The 21,503-nt window shown below is 36.6% G+C and overlaps 3 protein-coding genes across 3 annotated transcripts in view; all 3 read left to right on the top strand.

The window, feature by feature from the left end:
* The first annotated feature begins 5,542 nt into the window (after positions 1-5,542).
* On the top strand, positions 5,543-8,589 carry hce2l2 (high choriolytic enzyme 2-like 2). Its single transcript, XM_079820893.1, has 8 exons — positions 5,543-5,722; positions 6,901-6,952; positions 7,031-7,093; positions 7,366-7,515; positions 7,607-7,724; positions 7,809-7,987; positions 8,065-8,146; positions 8,228-8,589. The coding sequence occupies exons 1-8, from the start codon at positions 5,702-5,704 to the stop codon at positions 8,358-8,360; spliced, it is 798 nt and encodes a 265-aa protein (XP_079677019.1). The 5' UTR covers positions 5,543-5,701; the 3' UTR covers positions 8,361-8,589.
* A 631-nt stretch (positions 8,590-9,220) lies between these two features.
* On the top strand, positions 9,221-11,932 carry hce2l1 (high choriolytic enzyme 2-like 1; the record flags this gene model as incomplete). The annotated part of the gene is made up of 9 exons (XM_079820669.1): positions 9,221-9,280; positions 9,353-9,404; positions 9,479-9,538; positions 9,621-9,764; positions 9,867-9,984; positions 10,941-11,119; positions 11,202-11,283; positions 11,489-11,625; positions 11,919-11,932. 9 exons carry the CDS (start codon positions 9,221-9,223, stop codon positions 11,930-11,932), a joined length of 846 nt encoding a protein of 281 aa, XP_079676795.1.
* A 3,025-nt stretch (positions 11,933-14,957) lies between these two features.
* The window catches only part of LOC307129041 (uncharacterized protein), a 31,552-nt gene continuing 25,006 nt past the window's right edge, over positions 14,958-21,503 (top strand). Inside the window, exons 1-6 of the mRNA XM_079821155.1 lie at positions 14,958-15,116; positions 16,191-16,344; positions 18,125-18,262; positions 19,722-19,799; positions 19,874-19,944; positions 20,027-20,192. Of these exons, the coding sequence (XP_079677281.1) occupies positions 16,204-16,344; positions 18,125-18,262; positions 19,722-19,799; positions 19,874-19,944; positions 20,027-20,192 (594 nt within the window). The 5' untranslated portion in view covers positions 14,958-15,116; positions 16,191-16,203. The remainder of the gene's footprint in view (positions 15,117-16,190; positions 16,345-18,124; positions 18,263-19,721; positions 19,800-19,873; positions 19,945-20,026; positions 20,193-21,503) is intronic.

Raw genomic sequence — 21,503 nt, 5'->3', positions numbered from 1 at the left:
CTTAAAATGGTGATGTATCTGTTATTATAATGTATTATTGTGGCTTAATGATCAATGCACTCACACAAACTTCTATTTCATAGATCTTTCCTTAGGATGAAAGGACTGAACATTTCAAGGTGGGGATGCCACTCAGTTGTGCATCCTACCCAACAGGATTCCTCATCCTGTGGTCCACTTGTTTGTAAAGTAATGTATATGTATTTATATGCATTTTACAGTGACTATTGAAAACAATTAAACAATTAATGTATGGCATAACTGCTTGCATCAGCTTGCAGAGCTTCTTCTTATGGAGGAAGAAATAACATTTTCTTCAAATGAGGAAGGCGTTGTTTTAATCTGCATGGAAATTGCAAAAAGGCTTTTAAGAGAAACTGGTGAGAAGGAATCCTTGCATTTTGATAGCCTTGAGTACCTTTTTTATTTGTTTTTGTCTGGCCATGATATAACACCCTCTACATATTATAGATGACCTTTCACAGCTCTGTCGTTCATGTGGGGCGAAACATACACAAAAAGGCCAAACTGACCAATGGGTAAGAACATTTTATACGTATTGCAAAACACACACTTCATCAACATGTAACTTATTCTATTGTTTGTTCTTCCTCCTTTAGATTGAATGTACTGAATGTGGAAGGTGGTACCATTGGGACTGTGTGGGCAGACCTTCCACAGCTGGCAAATACAGCTGCCCTGCATGCACGTAGTGCATTTGTCCTGTCTCTCTTTTTTTTTTCTTCTTGTTATCAAATTGTTTACTTGTTACTAACCTATGATTTTTTTTTTTTTTTTTACCTTCCCCCAAATAAATGTTGTGGGTAATTCACTGGATCCTACTTGTATGTAACTAATTCTAAAATTATATTTGCATAGCGATGGCTTATCACATTTCACCACTCGTTAGGAACATTTATGGAGTGTCCTTTATGCTTTAACTCTTAAAAAATGGCCTAATGCTTGGCATGTCCTTTAACTAAAGCAATATTGCTGCTCAATTTAAATAAGGCCACAAACTATGCTTAATAAAAAAAATTGCACACACACACGCACTGCAAAGACACAATGACATTTATTGAATGCAAGTCATTGGATCCGAATTTTATCGAAACGGACGTAACAAATGTGGGCGTGGTCTGTGTCTCGAAATGATTCCACATTAACTTAAACTGAACAAAAACTCTTAACAAAAAACCATACAGCAGATCAGCGACAGAGGACAAAACAGAGCCTTAATGACGCAAACATTTACCAATAACGTATAAAGCGTTTTAGATCTGTTCACTGGAAAATTCGCTGTGATGAATCTGTCGCCGTCTAACATCTGCTGGAAATCCAGGTAAAACTAGCCGCGTGCACGCGCCCGTCCCCAGATAACATGATCCCCAGTTGATCCGTAACACCATGGTTCAGTCGACAGAATAAACCACTATCACCTAAATACACCAGCAAAAGGATGTGTCATGACAGCAAGAGTTTTGCAAACGACAGAACAAAAATTGTGAGTGGCCTTTAGTCATTCTGTTACACTAAACATCCAAAGAACTGTGACTACTGATGAAACCAAAGCAATGTCCATGTTTTCTCTCAGTTTGACAGCTGCTTATCTACCAGTAAAGCCTGATTCGGCGAAATATAACACTGCGCTGCTGTCTCTACAATTCAGCTAAATTAACTATAAATGAGATCAAAGGAAATGTATGTATTTACCTTTTTGACAAAAACATCGGTCCCTACGGTGTGACTTTATATTTTCAGTCCGAATAAGCTGGCATAAATCATTTTACATTACGCACGTGTTTTTCTACGGTGGCCGATAAGTGTCAAAAAACTAGTGCGAACGTCCACAACTCAATGGTTCAAATGATTTCAAGATGCTTGATGCCAAGGACCCATGCTGATATCCATGTGATTGTATCCGTTTTCTTAAAATCTTACAGTAGCTATATAAAATGTTAAAAAAACTAAATAAATAACTGAGAACAATAGTATGTGATAAGGCAACATTCATTGGCTTTTATATTGTCATTCTACAAATTACAAAAGCCAAAAGAAATTATTAAATATTATCAATAAAATATTTTATTTGTATTGTATTGTTAGTATATCGTGCTCAGTTAATTTTTCATACACTCTGAATAAAAATGGTGCTAAATACCACTAAAAGTGGTTCATTGGCTTGTAATCATAGGGGAACCACTTTAAGTGCTAAATAGCACCTATCTTTAAAGGGGCCGTACAGAACCAAATGGTGCAGAACCATTAGAGGTACATTCATTCAAAGACTACAGTCAATCACCATATATTATCTTTCTCTCATGCAACCGACAGCTCTCAGTATCCAAAGTGTCTTGTTGCATTCTCCTCCTTAGATTTTAGATATGCCACACTCTCATATGTTTGCTATGAATGGGAATTTACAACCATGACAAAAGCTTTTTTGAATCACTTTTATGCTTTCCTCAGGTCAAAAAGTGTTGTGTGGGGGCCCTGGAATATTTCCTTATGGAGGGCCTTGGGGGCAAAAAGGTTGAGAAGCATGTTATCTTACACTGTATGTTGTTTTACACTTTTAATGTTGTTTTAATCCTTTCCCCAACTAAACTAAGAGACTAAGGGAGAGATCCTTTAAAGAACTATACAGGGGCTTAACAGATCTTTATACAATAATGATGCTATATAGCACCTCAACCACCCCAAAGATCTGCTGAAGAACCTATATGTTATTTTGTGTGTGTGTAGCCTATGTATTTGCATATGGTTCTTTTCTTCACACAAAAAAATACCGTCCTGAAGTTTTACATAAATAAGGGCTTGACGTTAAGCCTTTGCTTGTGCTTTGGACAAGTAAATCTGTCATTCACTTGTCCGAGGAAAAAAATAGCTTGTCCGGATTTTTCTGAAGCAATATTCTCACCAGTGTTCAATCAGCTTTGACATATTTAAATCTGCATATTTGTGATATTGTTACCTTTTTATAAAGGGCATTTTTCCATAATCTTATTAAATATAGGCTATGCTTCAGCTTTCATTTTATATTTTTAAATTTGATCTATAAATTCAATTAGAATAAGACACTATAGGCTGTTATCAATCAAATTCAATTATTTACACTGAAAAAATACAACTGCATTAAATAATGTTATGAGATTATTTGTAATATTTTTGAATATACGAATAAGAAATGTTGGAAAGGTGAAACTAAACCACCAGTAGGTGGCAGCAGGTGACCATCTTAATGAGCGAGTCATTGAGTCGATTCGTTCAAACGGCTGATTCATTCAAGAATTTGGCGGTCGTTTACGAATAGGTCATTGAATCTTTGATTCAACCGATTCACTCAAAACACTGAATCATTCAGTAACACGATGTTGCTGTGAGATGCGTTACGTTTCTGTTGTGATCTTTGTTTGGAACTATTTTCGCTGCTGAAATAGAACAAAAACAGTCCATAGTGCATCTAAAATGTAAGTGACTTAGATTAATTGTTTATGAAGCTGGCGTATGAAATCAGCGTCATTTTCAGTCGTGATGGTATTCAGGAAAACAGCACTCTTGTTTGTGTGATGTTGCTTAACTGTATCATATGTTATAAATATAAAAACTACACAGTTTTAACTGTGTATGTTAACTGAGTTTCTTTGTATGAGCGGCGCTCATTTGTTTTCGATTTTCTCCTCAAGAGGCTGCGCGAGCCTCAACAGCACAACCATGTCAGTTCGTTTTATATTATTATACACTATCGGTCGTTTTATATTATTATACACTATCGATCTCCACTTACACTAACTGAATGCAGAATCATTATTGCACTTTGGTGATTCCCTAGTTATGTTTTGATTTGACGTTTTAACCAGGATAAATTGTTTTTCACTTGCCCCTTCAAAAAATCCACTTGTCCCGGACAATAGGACAAACGTTTATGTCGAGCCCTGAATAAAAGTTCCACAGAAGAAGGTCATACCAGTTTGGAACAACATGAGCATGAATTTAATATAATGCCTTTAAGGTCACCCTGAAATCAAAATTGACCATTTCAATTTTTTATGTAATATTGCAGTATTTATTTTATTATAAATGATTTATCCAAGCACATAAAAAATTTTTTGTTCCCTCATAATCTTTATTCAAAATAACTTCCCCTCCCTCTTGCAGTGTAATCACTACTCTGATGACGTCTGATTTCGGATGGACAAAATCAAGTCTCACCCTACAGTTTTTCTTGTTTGACAAGCAGTTTTACTCAGATATATATACATCACAATAGGTAGGAAAAAAAGAAATCACGACTTCCGTTTCATGCTAACATTATTTTATTTTTTCTTTGAAATGCCCCCCTAGAGGTGTCTCCAAGCTAAAGTTTGAAAACTTCAGCACATCTGTTTGAATGCATCATTACCAGAGGACAATCTTTTGAATCTTGAATCATTACATTTCTTTTCAGCAATGACCTTCAAAGAACAGTTATAATGCATTCTTAGAAATAACAAAATAGCCTACTTGATGGAAAAAAGTCATTATAGTTTTACATCTTTATTGAAACTTAATTTTACTAAATATCAAAAATAAATGATGTGTTGCAACTTTTGATGTTGTGTTCACTTCCGTGCTCCTCTTTTTTTCACTTGCTTTTCAGTAGACTTACTCTGGCTGGATGAGCCTGGTTTACCAAGACTTTCACCCTGTGAAACTGGAAATTGAGATCAGTGGAATATCAATTCTGCCAGTTCAGTACCTGCAGACTCCAGAACACTAGAGATTATGACAAGCTGTACCTTCTTGTATGTTTGAATAAGCTTCCGCCAGTGCTTTCCTCAGCTGCTCACTTCTGAGCTTCAGATTACGCTCCTGCTCCAGTAGGATGCTTTCCTCCTTCCGCAAACTTCTCAGAACAGCTTGCTTTGACTCCACGCTACTGTAACAAAATGGCTTTGAAGAATCAGACTCCTCAATGGACAAGAGAACAACATTTTTATTATATATTAAAAAAAAAACGAATCCAAGCAATAACAAAACATTATTTTGGAAGGATCAATAGAACAATGAACAATAGTGTTACTGGATGGTCATACCAAGACAAAGTGAATTCTTCTAACTGACTGGCGAGACTTTTCTTCTCCTGCATGAGAGTGTCCATTTCCACCAGTGAATTGCAGAGGCCTTCATCCATCTGGACCATCATCATCATCCTTCGGTCCATCTCCTCTTTGCTAAAGTAATAATAGGAGCTGATTCATGTCTGAGATAGGAAGGGTACCTAAAACCCTGATACATGTAGCTAAATAATGACTTCATAAATGATTATATTATTTTTTTTTTTAATAGGCCAAGTTATTCTGTACGGTATTAAACTTTGATTTGGTTTGTTCTTAAAGGGATAGTTCAGACAAAAAAAAAAATTCTGTCATAATTTACTCACTCAATATGTTCCAAAAATTAAAATTTACCCCACTAGTATGTTTATTTTTGGTTCACCCAAAAATTAAATTTACCCCACGATTTACTCACCCTCAAGCCATCCTAGGTGTATATGATATTCTTCTTTCAGACGAATCCTGGAGCTGTATGGATTACTTTTATAATGGATGGATGCGCTTTTTTTGAGCTTCAAAAAAATTTGGACTGCCATAATTCTCCAATGCTTGTATTAGCCAGGACATTTTTAATATATCTCTGATTGTATTCGTCTGAAAGAAGGATGTTATACGATGCCTTGAGGGTGAGTAAATTATGGAATGATTTTCATCTTTGGGTGAACTATTCATTTGAGGTCAAATGATGGTGGAATCCTATGATTTTCCTACTAGTATGTTTACGTCACAAGTAACTCATACATGCTGAGTCTTTATTTCAGATAGATAATGATGGTATAGTATTAATTACCATTTGTTAACCTCTTTGTTTACTTGCTCCACCTCGTCTTTAGTAAGCTGTAGGTCTGTTTTGGCATCCTTGAGTTGTTTTAACAAATCCTGACAGCGAAAAACAAAACTTGAGTCACTAAAAACGCGTGTAGCGTTCGTACTAACTAACGTTACTGGATAAAGTAAACACGCGTGGCCATGAGGCTCACCTGCATTTCCGTATCGTCTTGAAAGGTGATGTTTAAATAATTTTGTGGGGTCTCCATTACAGCGTTTCTCTCACAGGCACACGTAACGTTAGCGTACCAAATTGGGATTTGTACCTCACATATCCCTCTGCATCGCACAAACTGCAATTAAACTGATAATTCCCGAGTAAAATTTGATTGGATGATCAACCACGTTCAAATCGGCTGTGAAATACGATATACACACAAATGACTCCGCAAAGCTAAAGTTTATTTAGGATTATATATTGCAGGATATTTGTACGAGACTGATACTAATGATTGGAACGTTAACAATGAAATATATTTAAATTTACTGCGTTCAAAACTTGCTCTGAACTTTTGTCATGTCCGTCTGAAATACTACTTTTCGAAGCCCGGATAGCTCAGTCGGTAGAGCATCAGACTTTTAATCTGAGGGTCCAGGGTTCAAGTCCCTGTTCGGGCGGTACAATTTTTGTAGTGGTAAAATAAATAAAAAACACCAATACAATGAAAATAGTAATTAAGTATGTGTAAGAGCATGTGACAATTAAAAACAGCGTAAAGAAGAAAAACAAACGTTTGGTTGGCCACTGAGAGTGCACATTATGTAACAGGAAGCTGGCGAAGAGTACTTAAATGGCAGGCAGCATGAACCTAGACAGCAAATCTCAGTGCACTCATGGAGTACACACTGCTTATCATCCTCTTCTTCTTTTTAGCAGGACCATGTTTATCCCTGCATGCTCAGGTAACTGCATGAGTCAGTGTATGCGTTGTTTTTATTAATAAAAACCACATATTTTGATACATTTGTTCTGCAGATTTCCTCTCACTCGAATTTTGGAGCAAGAAGACAAAGGAGAAGCTACTCTGGTAAATTGAATTATATTAATCATTGAAAATCAATACAAATTTTTACAGAATTTACATTACATTTTATCTCTTTCCCAGATGATTTTGAAGAAAACAATCCAACTGCAATGGACAAGATCATAGATGTAAATGACTATCAAGGTAAAGCTTTTGCAGTTTGTCTGTGAAGATGTGAATGTTCTAGCTTCTGTTTTACAGTAATATCTCTATATAAAGGTTTTGGTTCCCAAAGAACAGTGAACGGTTCTTAAAATAAATAAAAAATGTCTTAGTGTGAAGAACAGTGTAATAATCTAACATAACTTCTTTTCAACTATACAGAACATTTTGTGCAATGTAAAAGTTACATGGATGTTAAAGGTTCTTCATGGAACCATAGATGCCAATAAAGTATCTTTATTCTTCTGCTATAGGCATCGTTTCCGTGGATGGCACCAACCTCAGAGAAGGAGACATAGCCGTATCGGGTAGGAGTCAGAAGAACTGTTTTGCCAGGAGCTGCCTGTGGACCAAATCTGTGGATGGAAATGCGTACATTGCATACTCACTCTCTCATGTGTACAGTAAGTAGGCTTTTTATTTTCGTATACAGTGCCACAAGAGTCACTAACTAAGTAAATCTTGTTATCTTGTTTCGATTGTTCCTCTGCACAGGCGAAGCAGAGGTGAAGAACATTAAGAAAGGCATGGAACTCATTGAACAGGACACCTGCGTGCGCTTCGTGCCCAGAACTCACCAGAGGGACTACCTGGACATTCAGTCCAAAACAGGGTATAAACATCACGTCTATGTCCTGAGATACTGCATGATTGTATTGAGTGATTCTCATCATTTTTTTTATGATCAATACGGTAGGTGCTGGTCATATCTGGGGGCACGTGGTGGTAGACAAACCATTTCTCTACAGACACCCGATTGCACCGGGTCAGGGGTCACCGTCCATGAGCTAATGCACGCCCTGGGGTTTGTGCATGAGCAATCCCGAGCCGACCGGGACAAGTATGTCACCATCATGTGGTCCAATATATGGAAAGGTAAAGTAGCATTTGTATATTCCATATATACTTAAAAGTCAATTGTATCGCTCACATTCATCTGCTCTTAAATATAGACAGGCTGAGGAATTTTGAAAAGTTTAAAACAAACAACTTGGACACCCCCTACGACTACGGCTCTATCATGCACTTTGGAAAGTATGTCGACATACATTTGAAATGATAACTCGGAGATAGAAGAAACTGCAATTATGTAATTATATTCTTGGTCATTTTAAGGTATGCCTTCTCTGAGGACGGTGAACCTACTATTGTACCAAAAAGGAACTGGAATGTGAAGATCGGACAGAGATTTGGGCCCAGCGACTTGGATATAATGAAGATCAATAAACTGTATAACTGTAATGTGTAATGAAATCCATTTACAACAACGGATGATCCATCACCCGGCTAAAGTCTGACATTATTAATGCTTTTACTTCTTTTATTTTAACATTGTAGCATTATATGTTTAAAGTAAAATGGCTGATTGTGAAGTCATTATTAGGAACGTTCTTTAATCTGTAAAATGCTGTTATTATTTCTATATTCTTTCTTATTCTGTTTTTGACACATTACATTAATAAACCTCGTCCATAATTATATTGTCTCTGATATTTCATTGCGTTGCAAAATAGTCATTATTATAGCTGGGGGGAAAAATCACCAAAGGAGAGTCAAATCAAGTCAAGTAAATGTTCAGAGTCAAATGACCTCAGAGCTAATAAATATGTATGAAGGCATCGACACTATGAATTACACAAGCTGAATTTAAAGCAAACTGTTATTTGCAGTAATGCAAAAATGATAAGCTTAAGAAAAGTGTGAGGGTTTGTTTATCTGCACCACATTTTGGTAGAATATAAACACTGCACGAATGATTATTAAGTTTATACAGTAGATAAGGATGAGTTTGAACACTACATGCACATGTTGTGCTTGGTCAGATTGAATAACACAGGAATCAGCAGGACTTCAAATCGCTATTGTAGTGATCATTCTTAAAAATGCTGAAGTGTCAGCAACATGAATGCTTTCCAAACCTTTCATTAGGGAAACGCATGAATATCAAATAATGATACGCTACGTCACGCTAACCCTCCATTTGCAACCTGGAGTAAAGATGGGTGTTACCCTGAGTGTATATATTCTTGCTCCAAGGGCCTTAACTTTAGTTTAGTTTACACGCAAAACATCCAGCACACCAGGACGCACTCAAAAGTGACCACCAAGATGCTCTGTGTGGGTATTTTTGTGGGATTGGTGTTAGAGTCCTGGTCTTTACCTGTGCAGGTAAGAATACTACTGCAGATATGTTGATATTATTCATATACCTGTGAATAAATGTTATTTATTTTGTCTTAGAACTCCTCATTGGTCCATCAGACGAGGGTGAGGTCAAAGAGAGAATATTCAGGTAAACTGGTACTTCATGGAGAGCAGTCTAGGATGTTATACAATGAATTGACGTACCATTTCTAAACTCAACAGAGCAATACGTGGACCCAGAGGAGATGAATGCCATGGACCGGATCCTCAGAGCAAACCAACGTATGTGCATGACAGATCCAAACATAGATTTACAGGGAATTACTCCTTGAGCATGAAACATGTGGTTATCTTCCTCCACCAGTGTCTAGAGGTTTTCCATTACGGGAGGGTGACATACTGAGTCCAGGATCCCGCAGTGCCATCACATGTGTAGGAGATTCTTGCCGCTGGCCCAAATCTGTTGATGGTTTTGTGTATGTACCTTACATCATGTCCCCATTATATGGTGAGTAAGATTTCTATATTAAACTCTTGATAAACTATTAGTTAAAGTTAAATCAAGGTCTTTGGTATGAAATATTAAATTGTAAGAGTTGTGTCTCAACAGATGATATGGACAGAATCACCATAGAAACAGGAATGTTGGACATTTCCTCTGCAACATGTGTGAAGTTTGTGCCTCGCACACATCAAGCAAACTTCCTTAATATCCAGTCTAGATATGGGTGAGTCCATTGCAGTCATATTTGATCTTTAAAATTTCCTCTTACACAGTCTGATCCTAATTTTGAAAGTCTTTGGATCTGTATTATTGCTTAGTGTTTCATGTTTTATGGTGATAATTGTTTTGAAATTATTTATTGTGTGTGTGTGTGTGTGTGTGTGTGTGTGTGTGTGTGTGTGTGTGTGTGTGTGTGTGTGTGTGTGTGTGTGTGTGTGTGTGTGTGTGTGTGTGTGTGTGTGCTCAAAAGTTTGTGGTTAGTACATTTTTGTTTTGATAGAAATGGATATTTTATTCAGCAAGGATGCAATAAATTGATCAAAAGTGACAAAAGTTACAAGACATTTCTATCTCAAATAAATGCTGTTTTTGTAAAAAAACGTTCTATTCATCAAAGTATCGTGAAAAAAAATGTTTTAAATGAACAACTGTTTTCAACAATAATAATACATTTGAAATAATAGCCCAAGAAATGTTTCTTGAGCACCAAATCAGCACAAATTCAGCTGTGCCATCACAGGAATACATTACATTTTGAGCATAAGAGATTTTTTTCTTACAGGGATTGTTCACCCAAAAATGAAAATTCTGTCATCATTTACTCACCCTCAAGTAGTTCCAAACCTGTATACATTTCTTTGTGCTGCTGAACACAAAAGAAGATATTTTGAAGAATGTTTGCAACGAAGCAGAGAGAGCAACTATTGACTACCATTGTAGGGAAAAAAAATTCTATGGTAGTCAATGGTTGCTCTCTCTTCTTGGTTACAAACATTCTTCTAAATATCTTCTTTTGTGTTCAGCAAAACTAAGAAACTCATACAGGTTTGGAACAACTTGAGGGTGAGTAAATGATGACAGAATTTTCATTTTTGGGGGAACTATCCCTTTAAACCCCACATTTTTTAACTGCATTTATTTATTTACTATACTTATTGTCATCCACTGTCATCCTCATAGCTGCTGGTCATATCTGGGAATGATAGGAGGCAGTCAGACCCTGTCTTTGCAGTCTCCGGGCTGTATGTGGTCAGGAGTGGCGTCCCATGAGCTAATGCACGCTCTGGGATTTGTACACGAGCAGTCCCGCTCTGATCGTGAGCACTATGTTTCCATCCTGTGGGAAAACATCATAGAGAGTAAGTTATTGAAACCAGCACTGTAATTATTGATGCCAATGTGTTCAGTATGACAATGATGTATACAGTTCCTTTCATATAGCTCAAAGGCACAACTTTAGGAAGTATGAGACAAACAACCTCAATACAGCATATGACTACAGTTCTGTCATGCACTATGGGAGGTGAGTATTGGAAATCTACTGTACAGTATGCATGCTTTTGCTAAACTATTAGTGGATAATCTGACATGCATTAAAAATATAGTCCATAGTTGTTTAAACATTCCATTTAACCTAAGAATTTTGCCTCTTATAAATGAAACAATCAATCAATCAAAAATATATATATAATAATAATACCGTTAAATGAGTACTGATGCACACACAGGTATGCCTTCTCAGAGGACGGGGGACCCACCATCATCCCTAAACCAGACCCTTACATTCCCATTGGCCAGCGAGACGGACCAAGTCTTCTGGATATTCACAAAATAAACACCTTGTATAACTGTGGTAGATATTACAGTCATTTTACTTTTAGTAAAGTGTAACACTAACATTAACTAACAATGAGCTATGCATTTGTTACAGTATGTATTCTCTTTGTTAATGTTAGTTACCGTCAGTTCATGTTTGTGTCATTCAACTTTTGATTTTAATAATGTATTAGTAGTGTTTAAGTAAAAAGTATTTTTCATTGTTAGTTCATGTTAACTAATGAATTAACTAATATTAACAAACAAAACCTTATTGTAAAGTGTTGACCAGTTTACTATGCTTCCTGTCTGACTTGCTTTTTTCTTTCTTGTGTCCTCTAGGTGGCTTTGTGTGAAACATCATTTATGAAAGAGCTATATCCTCCTGGGACCCAGAAAAATTTAGATTTTTGAATTTAGTATTTTTCATGTCATTACATTGTTTATAGCATAAGAAACAAATGGAGAAAAAAAACATTTTTGAAAAATTATATTTTATTCATATTTAATGATATATCCTCTGTAGTGGACACAAGGACTCAGTTGTTTAAAAAATAAAATGACATGAAATTGCATGTATAGGCAAAAACAGGATTTTTTAACCAAACTTTGTTTAAAGATGATACTGTTATGAAAGATATATAACGAAATGCATTGATATACCATTTTACTTTATGCAATATGTGGGTAAAATGGCCATACTTGGATTTTTCCATTCAATACAATGTATCTATACACTGCATCTTATTTGCATATTAATGTGTTTTTGGTGCAACATGTAATGGAAAAAGAAGTGTAATAAAGGGAGTAATAATTGGCAACATTTTAATTATATTATCTAATATTTCATAGGAATATTGATATATCATTTCTTTCCCTATTCACTTGCTATGCTCCAAAATGCCTGATAAACATGATTTAAGTCCTGGCGTCACTACAGTGGACATTTATGAAATCAATGCCCTGTTTTGTAACAGAAAGTCATATTTTGATTAGAAACCCCATAACATTTTCCTGAGATGTTGATTTATAACAATTTGTAAAATAATCAGATTTAAATTAAAATGAAAATGTTATCATATTTCCATAAGAGTGCTAAACATTAATGTCAGCCGTTTTAAAGACTAAGAAGAAGTTGCTTTCCTGATGAAACCTCCAAACATTTGGTATCTCTGCAAAGCCCCGGATGTGCTCTTTACAGGACAAACTGTGACATCATACATGTCAGAGAAATTCACTAAAATATAAAGTCCTCTACTGTGGACAAAAGTCTATTTGTGGGTCCCAGGAGACTATGGAATGGACCCACCATAATTCACTGTGCAACATTTATTCACCTTTCCTTTTCATTTTATGATGCGTTGGGAATTTTACATTTATTTGAAAATGTATGATTTACACCAAGACATGATATATTTTGAAACAATTCATAAAAAACAGATCATGTTACATCTAGTAAACTATTTTACAGCACAATACCAGAAATGCATTTTGGGGCAAATTATATAACGATAAAGAACAGGAAAAACATTAAAAAAAATTAAAAACAAGCAAGAAAATTGGCTGTCCGCATAATAAATTTAGTCCCGACTAAGAATTCACATGCTTTTAATTAGCATGCAATTTTATGTACAATGCAGTTAAAAAACAAAACAAAAAAAGTGTTGCTTTTTTTAGTCTGGACTGAATTCAGTGTGCGGTCAGATATATATATATATATATATATATATATATATATATATATATTTTTTTTTTTGCTTGTTTGTAATTATTCATTTGGCTCTACGCACCTGAAGCAAAAGGATTTTTAACTACATGGAGGGCAACAATTTTTTCTAGTTTAAAAAAAAAAAAAAGTCAAACATTTGTTTTCATGTTGGTTTCATATGGTTTTTAAATTGGTGGTGTACCATTTTTGACAAAAGTCTAAATGTAATGACCCTTAAAATGTCATGTGATGTAACCTTAAATACATACTGTATGTGTGTACATATTAATCATTCTTTTTTAAGTTTGTTTTTCTCACAAACATCGTGAATTGTTAAAAGTTTTGGGGGAGTTCATACCACATGACTTTTTTAACCTAACTAATCTTGTCCTCTCATAAAATTTCACCCTGAATTTTATTACATTCTCATCATAAAACAGGCATATTCATGTCATTACTGTATGTATTAATAGCATTTTTTAAATGTATTTTTGAATAAATTAATAGATCCATACAAAATGAGCATCATTCTATTATTTTTACTCATAAGGGAACATGAACAATACAACATTACAGTCCTGCTTTTGTCTCAAGTCATAGTTGTGTGTCATTGTGTAAGATCCAACAGATTAGAGAATTCAAAGAACATCATAAATGCAAACACACATCTGTAACTACCTTGGTCCAGTGGCGGGATGATATTCTCACAAGATGCATCTCGGCCTATAGTGTGCACTCTTGCGTTGGAAACCCATCCTACAGGACAGCCTTGACCTTCCCCTGCGCCGCCTCTTTCTGCGAATTCTTGCAGTCACCTTTTGCTTTTCACTGTCCAGGGTGAGCAAACTTCTCAGGAAGTTGAAGGAGAGGTAGAGAGAAAGATATGTGAGGAAAAGATAACAGGACCAGAGAATCAACATGTCTTTAAAAAACTGCCGGATGAGCTGCACCAGAAATAATATAATGCAGTGGACAGATTATCACAATGTCTTCAGATAGACCACGCAGAGAGTGTCAAAATTTCACCCAACTCTGTTTTCAAACCCCTTGAAAAAATGACCTTCTGTACAAGTATTAACAACATGAAATGTGCAGCAACTCTGCATGTTATTTAAATCAATAGTCCTACCTGGCTCTTTGCTAATCAGCTTAAACTAGATTAGATTGTTCTAACCAGTGTCAGGACATGACACACCTATGACTCAATACTCTCTAGTTCATATAGTTCAACAAACAAACAAACAACGGAAAGATAATTTAGTAAAAGGAAAACAATAAAACAATTTTTTAATTTTTTTTTTACAATTCAGTTAAATGTAATAAAATAATTATTACAGGCCTATCTTATTTAAAAAATAATATAATATGAATTTAAAGGTGAATTCATCTGAAAACCCTCTGGATTCATGATTCATAGGCCTACTTGTTATTGTGTATCCTAGACTTAGCCTATTCAATTTTGTCATTGTCATTTTGATGTCGAAAAACAAGCCTTTTGCCTAATAGCAGATCTTTATAGCTTCTGGTTTTCCAAAGAGTGAATTTGAAGAGCCTCGATTACATGTTATACAGCATAATATCACCCCAAATGTACAGTATCCAGCAGTAAACTGATGGTAAACGCGTCTCCGAGTCGCCTAGTGGCGCTGTCCACAGCACGCGCATTGACGCTCGCGGGCTACTCATTCAAAACACTCGACTTTACAGTTTCAAATCCGGATGCTGCAGGAAGGCAGAAAAACAAGATTAAAACACGCATATCTGAGGTTTTGCGTGTTATTTCACACCGCAATACGCGAATGGACACAGTGAAGTAATCCGAGTTTTCAAAAGTAAGCTACTACATTATATTTGCACTTTAACAGCGATTTATTAATGCAGTTAAAGTTCTCTGTACGCAGGGATTGTGAATTAACACACCATATATGTATGATATATAAATATGTCTCATATATCGGAATCAGTCAATGAAATCACTCCGAAGTGCTCCTATAACCTGAATAAATGAACTAAAGCCTGAAGTTGTCCAAGCTGTCAAATGCTAGCATATTAATCATACAAACTTACAATATACAGTCAATAACGTTAGATCATCTGAGTGTGTATTATCGGCCCTTTTCTGCTGGATGGATGCACAGGCGATCTGCAAAGCACTTCATAGTAAATATAAGAATACTAGTGTTAGTAAATTGTCATTGTGCTAATTGTTCTTTGATCACTGATTAAATAAAAATGTATCCTATTTATTGTGAGCAAATTATCAGTGTATGTTATTCCAAATACTAAAAAAGTTTGTCTTGTCAATCTCTTATTGAAATATGAAATATTGCTGTCACTAAACCCTCTTGTTTTTCAGGCCCTACCCTCCAATAACCTATAGTGAATAATTTTCACAATCCAATCAATTCCCTTCCCGATGGATAATATATCCTACATTCCCATCCAACTTTTCTTTTTACTTATTGTGTATGTGTAAAAAATTTGGACATAATTTCCGTGAAAGTGTAGTGAAAGTGAAAGTGAAATGGGCAAAGAGGCGTGACGTGGGTGGAGCTGAGGTGCCATAGTGGCAATCGACCTGTCACTCAACTGGCCACACCTTTAATTATGCAGAAATATAATGCTTAATATAATTTAAATGGATGAGTTCTAAAAAAAATTCACAACCTCACAGTGGTCTTGAAGAGCAAAATTAGCTGTATAGACTAAAACCACTTTTTGTACCAGGCTGTAAACATTTGATTTTATTTTGTTACATGGGGGAGATACAGATTTGACTCCCTTTTGGAGCCAGTCACTTCCGTGTGGGCTTTGAGAGAGACCACAGGAGGTTGCTGCTTTGTAATAGTATAGTGTTTCATGATACCTTTAATCATTTCATCTAAATAAATGTTTTTGTTTCACAGCTGATGGCCGAGTATGGAATCAGAACTGTTGATCGGATGGCAGCAGGAGAGGGCGGAGCTGAGGGCGGAGCTATCACGTCTGCAGGATGAGTTGGCAGAGAGCACGGCAGAGAGGGAAGAGCTCGAGTCTCGAGCTCAAGCTTTGACCGACAGGGTGAGGAGGAGGAAGTCAGTGATGTATGGGGTCCGTCACTGTACTGATGCTTAAAGGTCCCATGGCATGGCATTTTTCTATTATTTTATAATGTTTCCTGAGGTGTACTTATATTGTTAGTATGATTTTTACATAAAAAAAATGTCATAATTTAGAAATAATAGGCATTTTCTCTATACTGTTATTACCCCTCTGGCTGAATGCTCTGTTTCAAGGGCGTATCTGCTGTGAGACTTCAGTGAAAACGCCCACTGTTGTGATTGGCTGAAATCTTTGCATTTGAAATGAGTGTTAGATTATGTTGCGGAGGGGGCGTGGTTTAGCGAGGCACTGCACGCACTGACTGCATGCACGAGAGAGAGATACTGACGAGGCACTCCAGGGAGAGCTGGAGAAGTTTTATTGTACCGAGTTGTTGAGAGCGCTGTGCTGTTAGCGCAAGCTTATTTGTATCTGAGAGTTCTGAATAAACAGTCCCAGTCACGTCGACTCTGTCTTCCACCTTATTCTACGAACTTTGTAACACATGTAATGTACCATTACAGCCGTCAAGATGAACGAATCGTCAAAGTGTGGATTATAGCATTATTTTATGATCTAACGTTATTCCTATCACATGAAAGTCTGCAGTGATGAGCATTGAGTACACAGACAGTCTGTTGATCGCGTGAACGCAGTGATCTCGTCATTGCAACGCTATTTCTGTCACAAAATGCTTTGACCACAACTAACAGCAAACACGACATCGATATGAATACAGTAAGAGCTTCGTTGTGCAGCATAACAGCGTCATTCATTGTAACGCCAGGTTGGGCAAGTGTGCAGATACACTCGCGACGTGTGATCGATAGATTGATTGCCATTTGCCTCCGGTAACCTGGACTAACCACAACACAAACAGACCGTGACCAAAGACAAAACATAATATGCAGATAAGTCCAATAAGCATCTATGGATTAATTTATCTGTTGTCTGTGTGTGTTTCTAAAGGGGATTTGGAAAAAGATGCGATCATGGTGTGAATATGTGTGTGTTATGTATGCTACTGAAGCGTTAACCTGACCCTCGTGTGCACCCAAGGGTAGGAAACAATAAACCAGGTGGATAATGGATCAAATGTGCGTGTAAAATGTAGTGCTGTCGTGATCGTGACAGAGCCCTCTGTCACACGAACATTATAAAGAGTGTTCTCTGATCGCTCTCTGTAGTTTAATCACTTAAAAAACGGATTTGTTTCATGCTACTAACAGAAACGATCGTTTTAGTCACTGGCTTGATTCACTGATGCATTCCGCTTAGGGCATCAAGGCGGCGATCATTAAACGATCTAGAAAGAAAGTCTGAGTGAACTTGAATGATTAGCTACACATCAGAAATCACTGATCACAGATCAGGCATTAATGAACACTGTTACTCACTGTTTGTCGCTGTGCTGTCGAATTCATATGGTAAAAGTCTGTTTGTAAAGCCTGTGCTGACACAAAGTGAATCAATTTTCTCCGAATGCTCTGGGCGGGCAAAGCAGAGGAAGGGGAGGTAGCTTTTGCTGGTATGAAGACATAACAGGAAAATTCCAGATTAGCTCGTCTGAGCTCTCATTTTCTCAAAGGCAGAGAAAGACAGCCAGAACTCGGTTTACACCCATCAAAATTTCTAGCCACTTGGGGACCATATACAGGCTAGGGGAACTCATATTAATGTTAAAAACCTCATAAAATGAAATTTTCATGTCAATTTTCAACTGATGATCTCTCTGTGTGTTTGTACCCATGCTGTGTAGCTGTCTCAGACACTGGACCCGTCTCTGTCATTATCAGTGCGTCTGGACGATGAGCAGAGAGAATGGCGGAGAAAGCTCAGAGAGGGCAGAGAGAGAGAAGCCAGACAGGCTCTGCTCATCCATAAACTTCAGAACAAGGTCTGAACTCATGCACACATTTAATATTCCTTCATATAACTGATGACTGAAGGTCCTTGTAGAGATTTTTCTTTCTAGATTCAGATCATGGATCTTGTTTTCTAGTTTTATATCTAAAACATTTAAGGGGGATTCACACGTACAGCAATTTGCAGTGACAGTGAGACTGGAAGTTATTCATATACAGTGCGCTTTAGCATGACATGAGCAACAGCAAAGTTGAGAGAAGTTTAACTATGAATTAGATTTTCTAGCTTTTTGACCCCTCTATCCACAACAATATTTGAAGCCCTCTCCCCTTTTTAATTTATAGATTAAAATAAGTAACTAAAATAATTTAAATAATTACATTTTAGAATTTTAGAAGTTTGGGGGTGAATTAAAATAAGAACTTACTTGATTTGTAGTTTTTCAAAGCTAGTTTTTTTCTACATCAAAGGGTTTCCAAAGTGAAGGCTGGGAAAAATCTAAATTAATATAATTTATAAAATAATAAAATGTATATAGATCATATATATATATATATATATATATATATATATATATATATATATATATATATATATATATATATATTATATATATATATATATTATATAAGATTATATTATATAAGATTATATAGATCTTTTTATTTCCTCGTTTTGTGAAGCGTGACATTTACAAGGTAATAAAAAATAAATAAAAAATGAAAATAAGTGCTTATTAGGCTGTGCCAAAATATTAAATCTGCTGGAGAAACAGACAAAGCCAGACAGCAACACGTTATAATGGAAGGCAGGAGGAGGTCTGAGGTGTATGGTGTAAGCGGGCCCTTGAAATTCTGGTGGTTAAACCTCAGAAGAAATAGGGTTTAACTTACGAGGCAGTGTACAATGTATCCCATATTGATGCATTTGTAACCAGTGGGATCTTCAGTTTTCAGTTTTGAGTGTTAATAAAGAAAATAAGATGATTTCCAACAAACATTTTATCTGGTTGTTGTCTTCTTGTTTTTGTTGTGTTTTTGTATTCAGCTCCCACATCTATTGAATCCTTTTTTTGTGTTTTATAAAGGGTTGTTTTCTAATCAGATTCATGCATTGATAATCATGCGTGTCTTGTTCATGATATTATACATTTTTGTGATTTTATATTCAAACTTTATTCATGTTTTTTTAGCAGCAAGAAAACCGATTCATTGTCAAAACTGAAAAAGAAATCTTATTTTACCAACAATAAAGCCCATTTGGGATCATGTTTTTAAAAGCTATGACCATATGGCCAACCAATAATGAAAGTGCATCTAGAACAGACACTACGACCAGCAATACAATCACTCCGCAACCTCCAGTAATAAAAAAACGCTGCATATGTGAATACCCCATTAGCCTACCCATTTAAGAGGACCAATCATATCTCAGTTAGTACCAAACAGTCCCTCACTGGTAATTAATGTGCTCATGCATGTGTTTGTCAGGTGTTGGAGTACAGGGCTCGCTGTCAGTCTCTGGAGCAGCAGTCGATCAGCGAGGAGCGAGAGCTGAGGATCAGAGAGGTGAGACAGACAACAGTCCTCAGTGTTTTTCTGGAGAGCTGTGAGCGTCACAATTAACGCTGTGAATTTCACAGAGGATGCTGCGGGATGAACGCAGCGACACGCTGGAGAGCACCCTCATCAGGCTGGAGGAGGAACAGCAGAGGTGCGGGAGCTGTGTAAGAAAGATTTGTATGTTTTCAGTGCTTGAATTCCTGTGACTGAGTTGTGTTTGTTCACTGGAGCAGAAGTTCGGGGCTCTCAGAGGTCAGTGCTCTTCTGCGGAGTCAGCTCAGCCAATCCACAGAGGCTAATGAAGCCCTGAGGGACGACTTGCGAAAACTAACAGCTGATTGGTCTAAAGCGGTGGAGGAGGTGGTGCAGAAAGAATTCGACTGGCAAAAAGAGAAAGAGGTGAGGAAGAAATCTTTATACATACTATTTACATATTTGGGATATGTACTGTATGTTTGTCAGTAAAGATCTTGAGTTGGATTCCCAGGGAGCAAAGTCAACACGCATACTGATAAAATATTTAAAGTACTGTAAATCGCTTTAAATAGGAAGCATCATTGAAATGTGTAAATGTAAATCTATAAAAAAGTTTTGATGCAGTTATTCTCTTTAAGCTGCGTTTTAACAATTGTAATGGAAGCTCATAGTTTATGTAAGCTCAGCCTTGAACTTTGTGACCATGTAAAAACAACCAAAATGGCAGCGGATTCAACTACTGCTGTTAAAGTTAGTTGGGAAGTAGTCTCTGCCTCAGACGTCACACCCACCGACCGTTGGCTGAACGTCTGATGCATATGGCACACAAAATGGAAAACGCTTTGGGAGTTTCGAAGTCGTCATTTGATTGAATTCACTACAATTTCTGGGAGACACGTGTGTTGCGTTCTTTAACGGTCTGCCTTGAAACAAAGCCAAACCCCCTAATGGAAAAAGAAAGCTTATTTACATCTATGATAATGAGTGCTTATCAGGATCAGCTAAATGCTGGATTTACAAAAGTATGCGAAGTTCACAGCGCCATTGTTGCAGTAAACTTGCACAGCATTCTTGATTGAATTGCACGCTGGTCTGTTATTGTGGGGACACTTTAAATTTTCACACCCCTAAACATGACGCAGAACAAAACGAACTGTGATTGGTTGCTTGCTTTACATGTCGGTCAGACACCCTCTTGCTGCTAAAGTGTCCAGACCGTCTGTTGTCAGTCAGAAGGTCTGGTTACACAAGACTAGTTTGGAAGCAGCTTCTGATCTGTTTGTCATTTACTATAACCAGCGTTACCAGGTGCACTTTTTTTATTCTAGAAGTATTTTGCAAGAGGTTTTATGTTTAACTCCCAAAGATTTATTAAAAAAGACACCATTTGCACACGAACATTGTCAAACATTGTCTTTTCTAATAAATCTTTGGGAGCAGCAACGGCAGTGTGCAGATTCTTGTCGACTTCGACTTAAAGGGTTAGTTCACCCAAAAATGAAAATTCTGTCATTAATTACTTACCCTCATGTCGTTCGACACCCGTAAGACCTCCGTTCGTCTTTAGAACACAAATGAAGATATTTTAGTTGAAATCTGATGGCTCTGAAAGGCCTCCATTGGCTCAATGCACGGTTCACTCTCAAGACCCTTAAAAGGTACTAAAGACGTCATTACAAAGTCCATCTCACTACAGTGGTTCTAAAATAACTTTATGAATCGGCGAGAATAGTT

Source organism: Gobio gobio (assembly GCF_949357685.1).
Source record: "Gobio gobio genome assembly, chromosome: 7".
NCBI lineage: Eukaryota > Metazoa > Chordata > Actinopteri > Cypriniformes > Gobionidae > Gobio > Gobio gobio.
The sequence above is the reverse complement of the archived record's forward strand: the minus strand, read 5'-3'. Positions and strand labels throughout refer to the sequence as shown.

Coding starts and splice junctions, on each gene's coding strand:
- hce2l2 (XM_079820893.1), top strand. CDS start 5,702: ATGTTATACGATGCCTTGAGG. Junction 6,953..7,030: donor ACAAAGGAGAAGCTACTCTG/GTAAATTGAATT, acceptor TCTCTTTCCCAG/ATGATTTTGAAGAAAACAAT. Junction 8,147..8,227: donor TCTATCATGCACTTTGGAAA/GTATGTCGACAT, acceptor GGTCATTTTAAG/GTATGCCTTCTCTGAGGACG.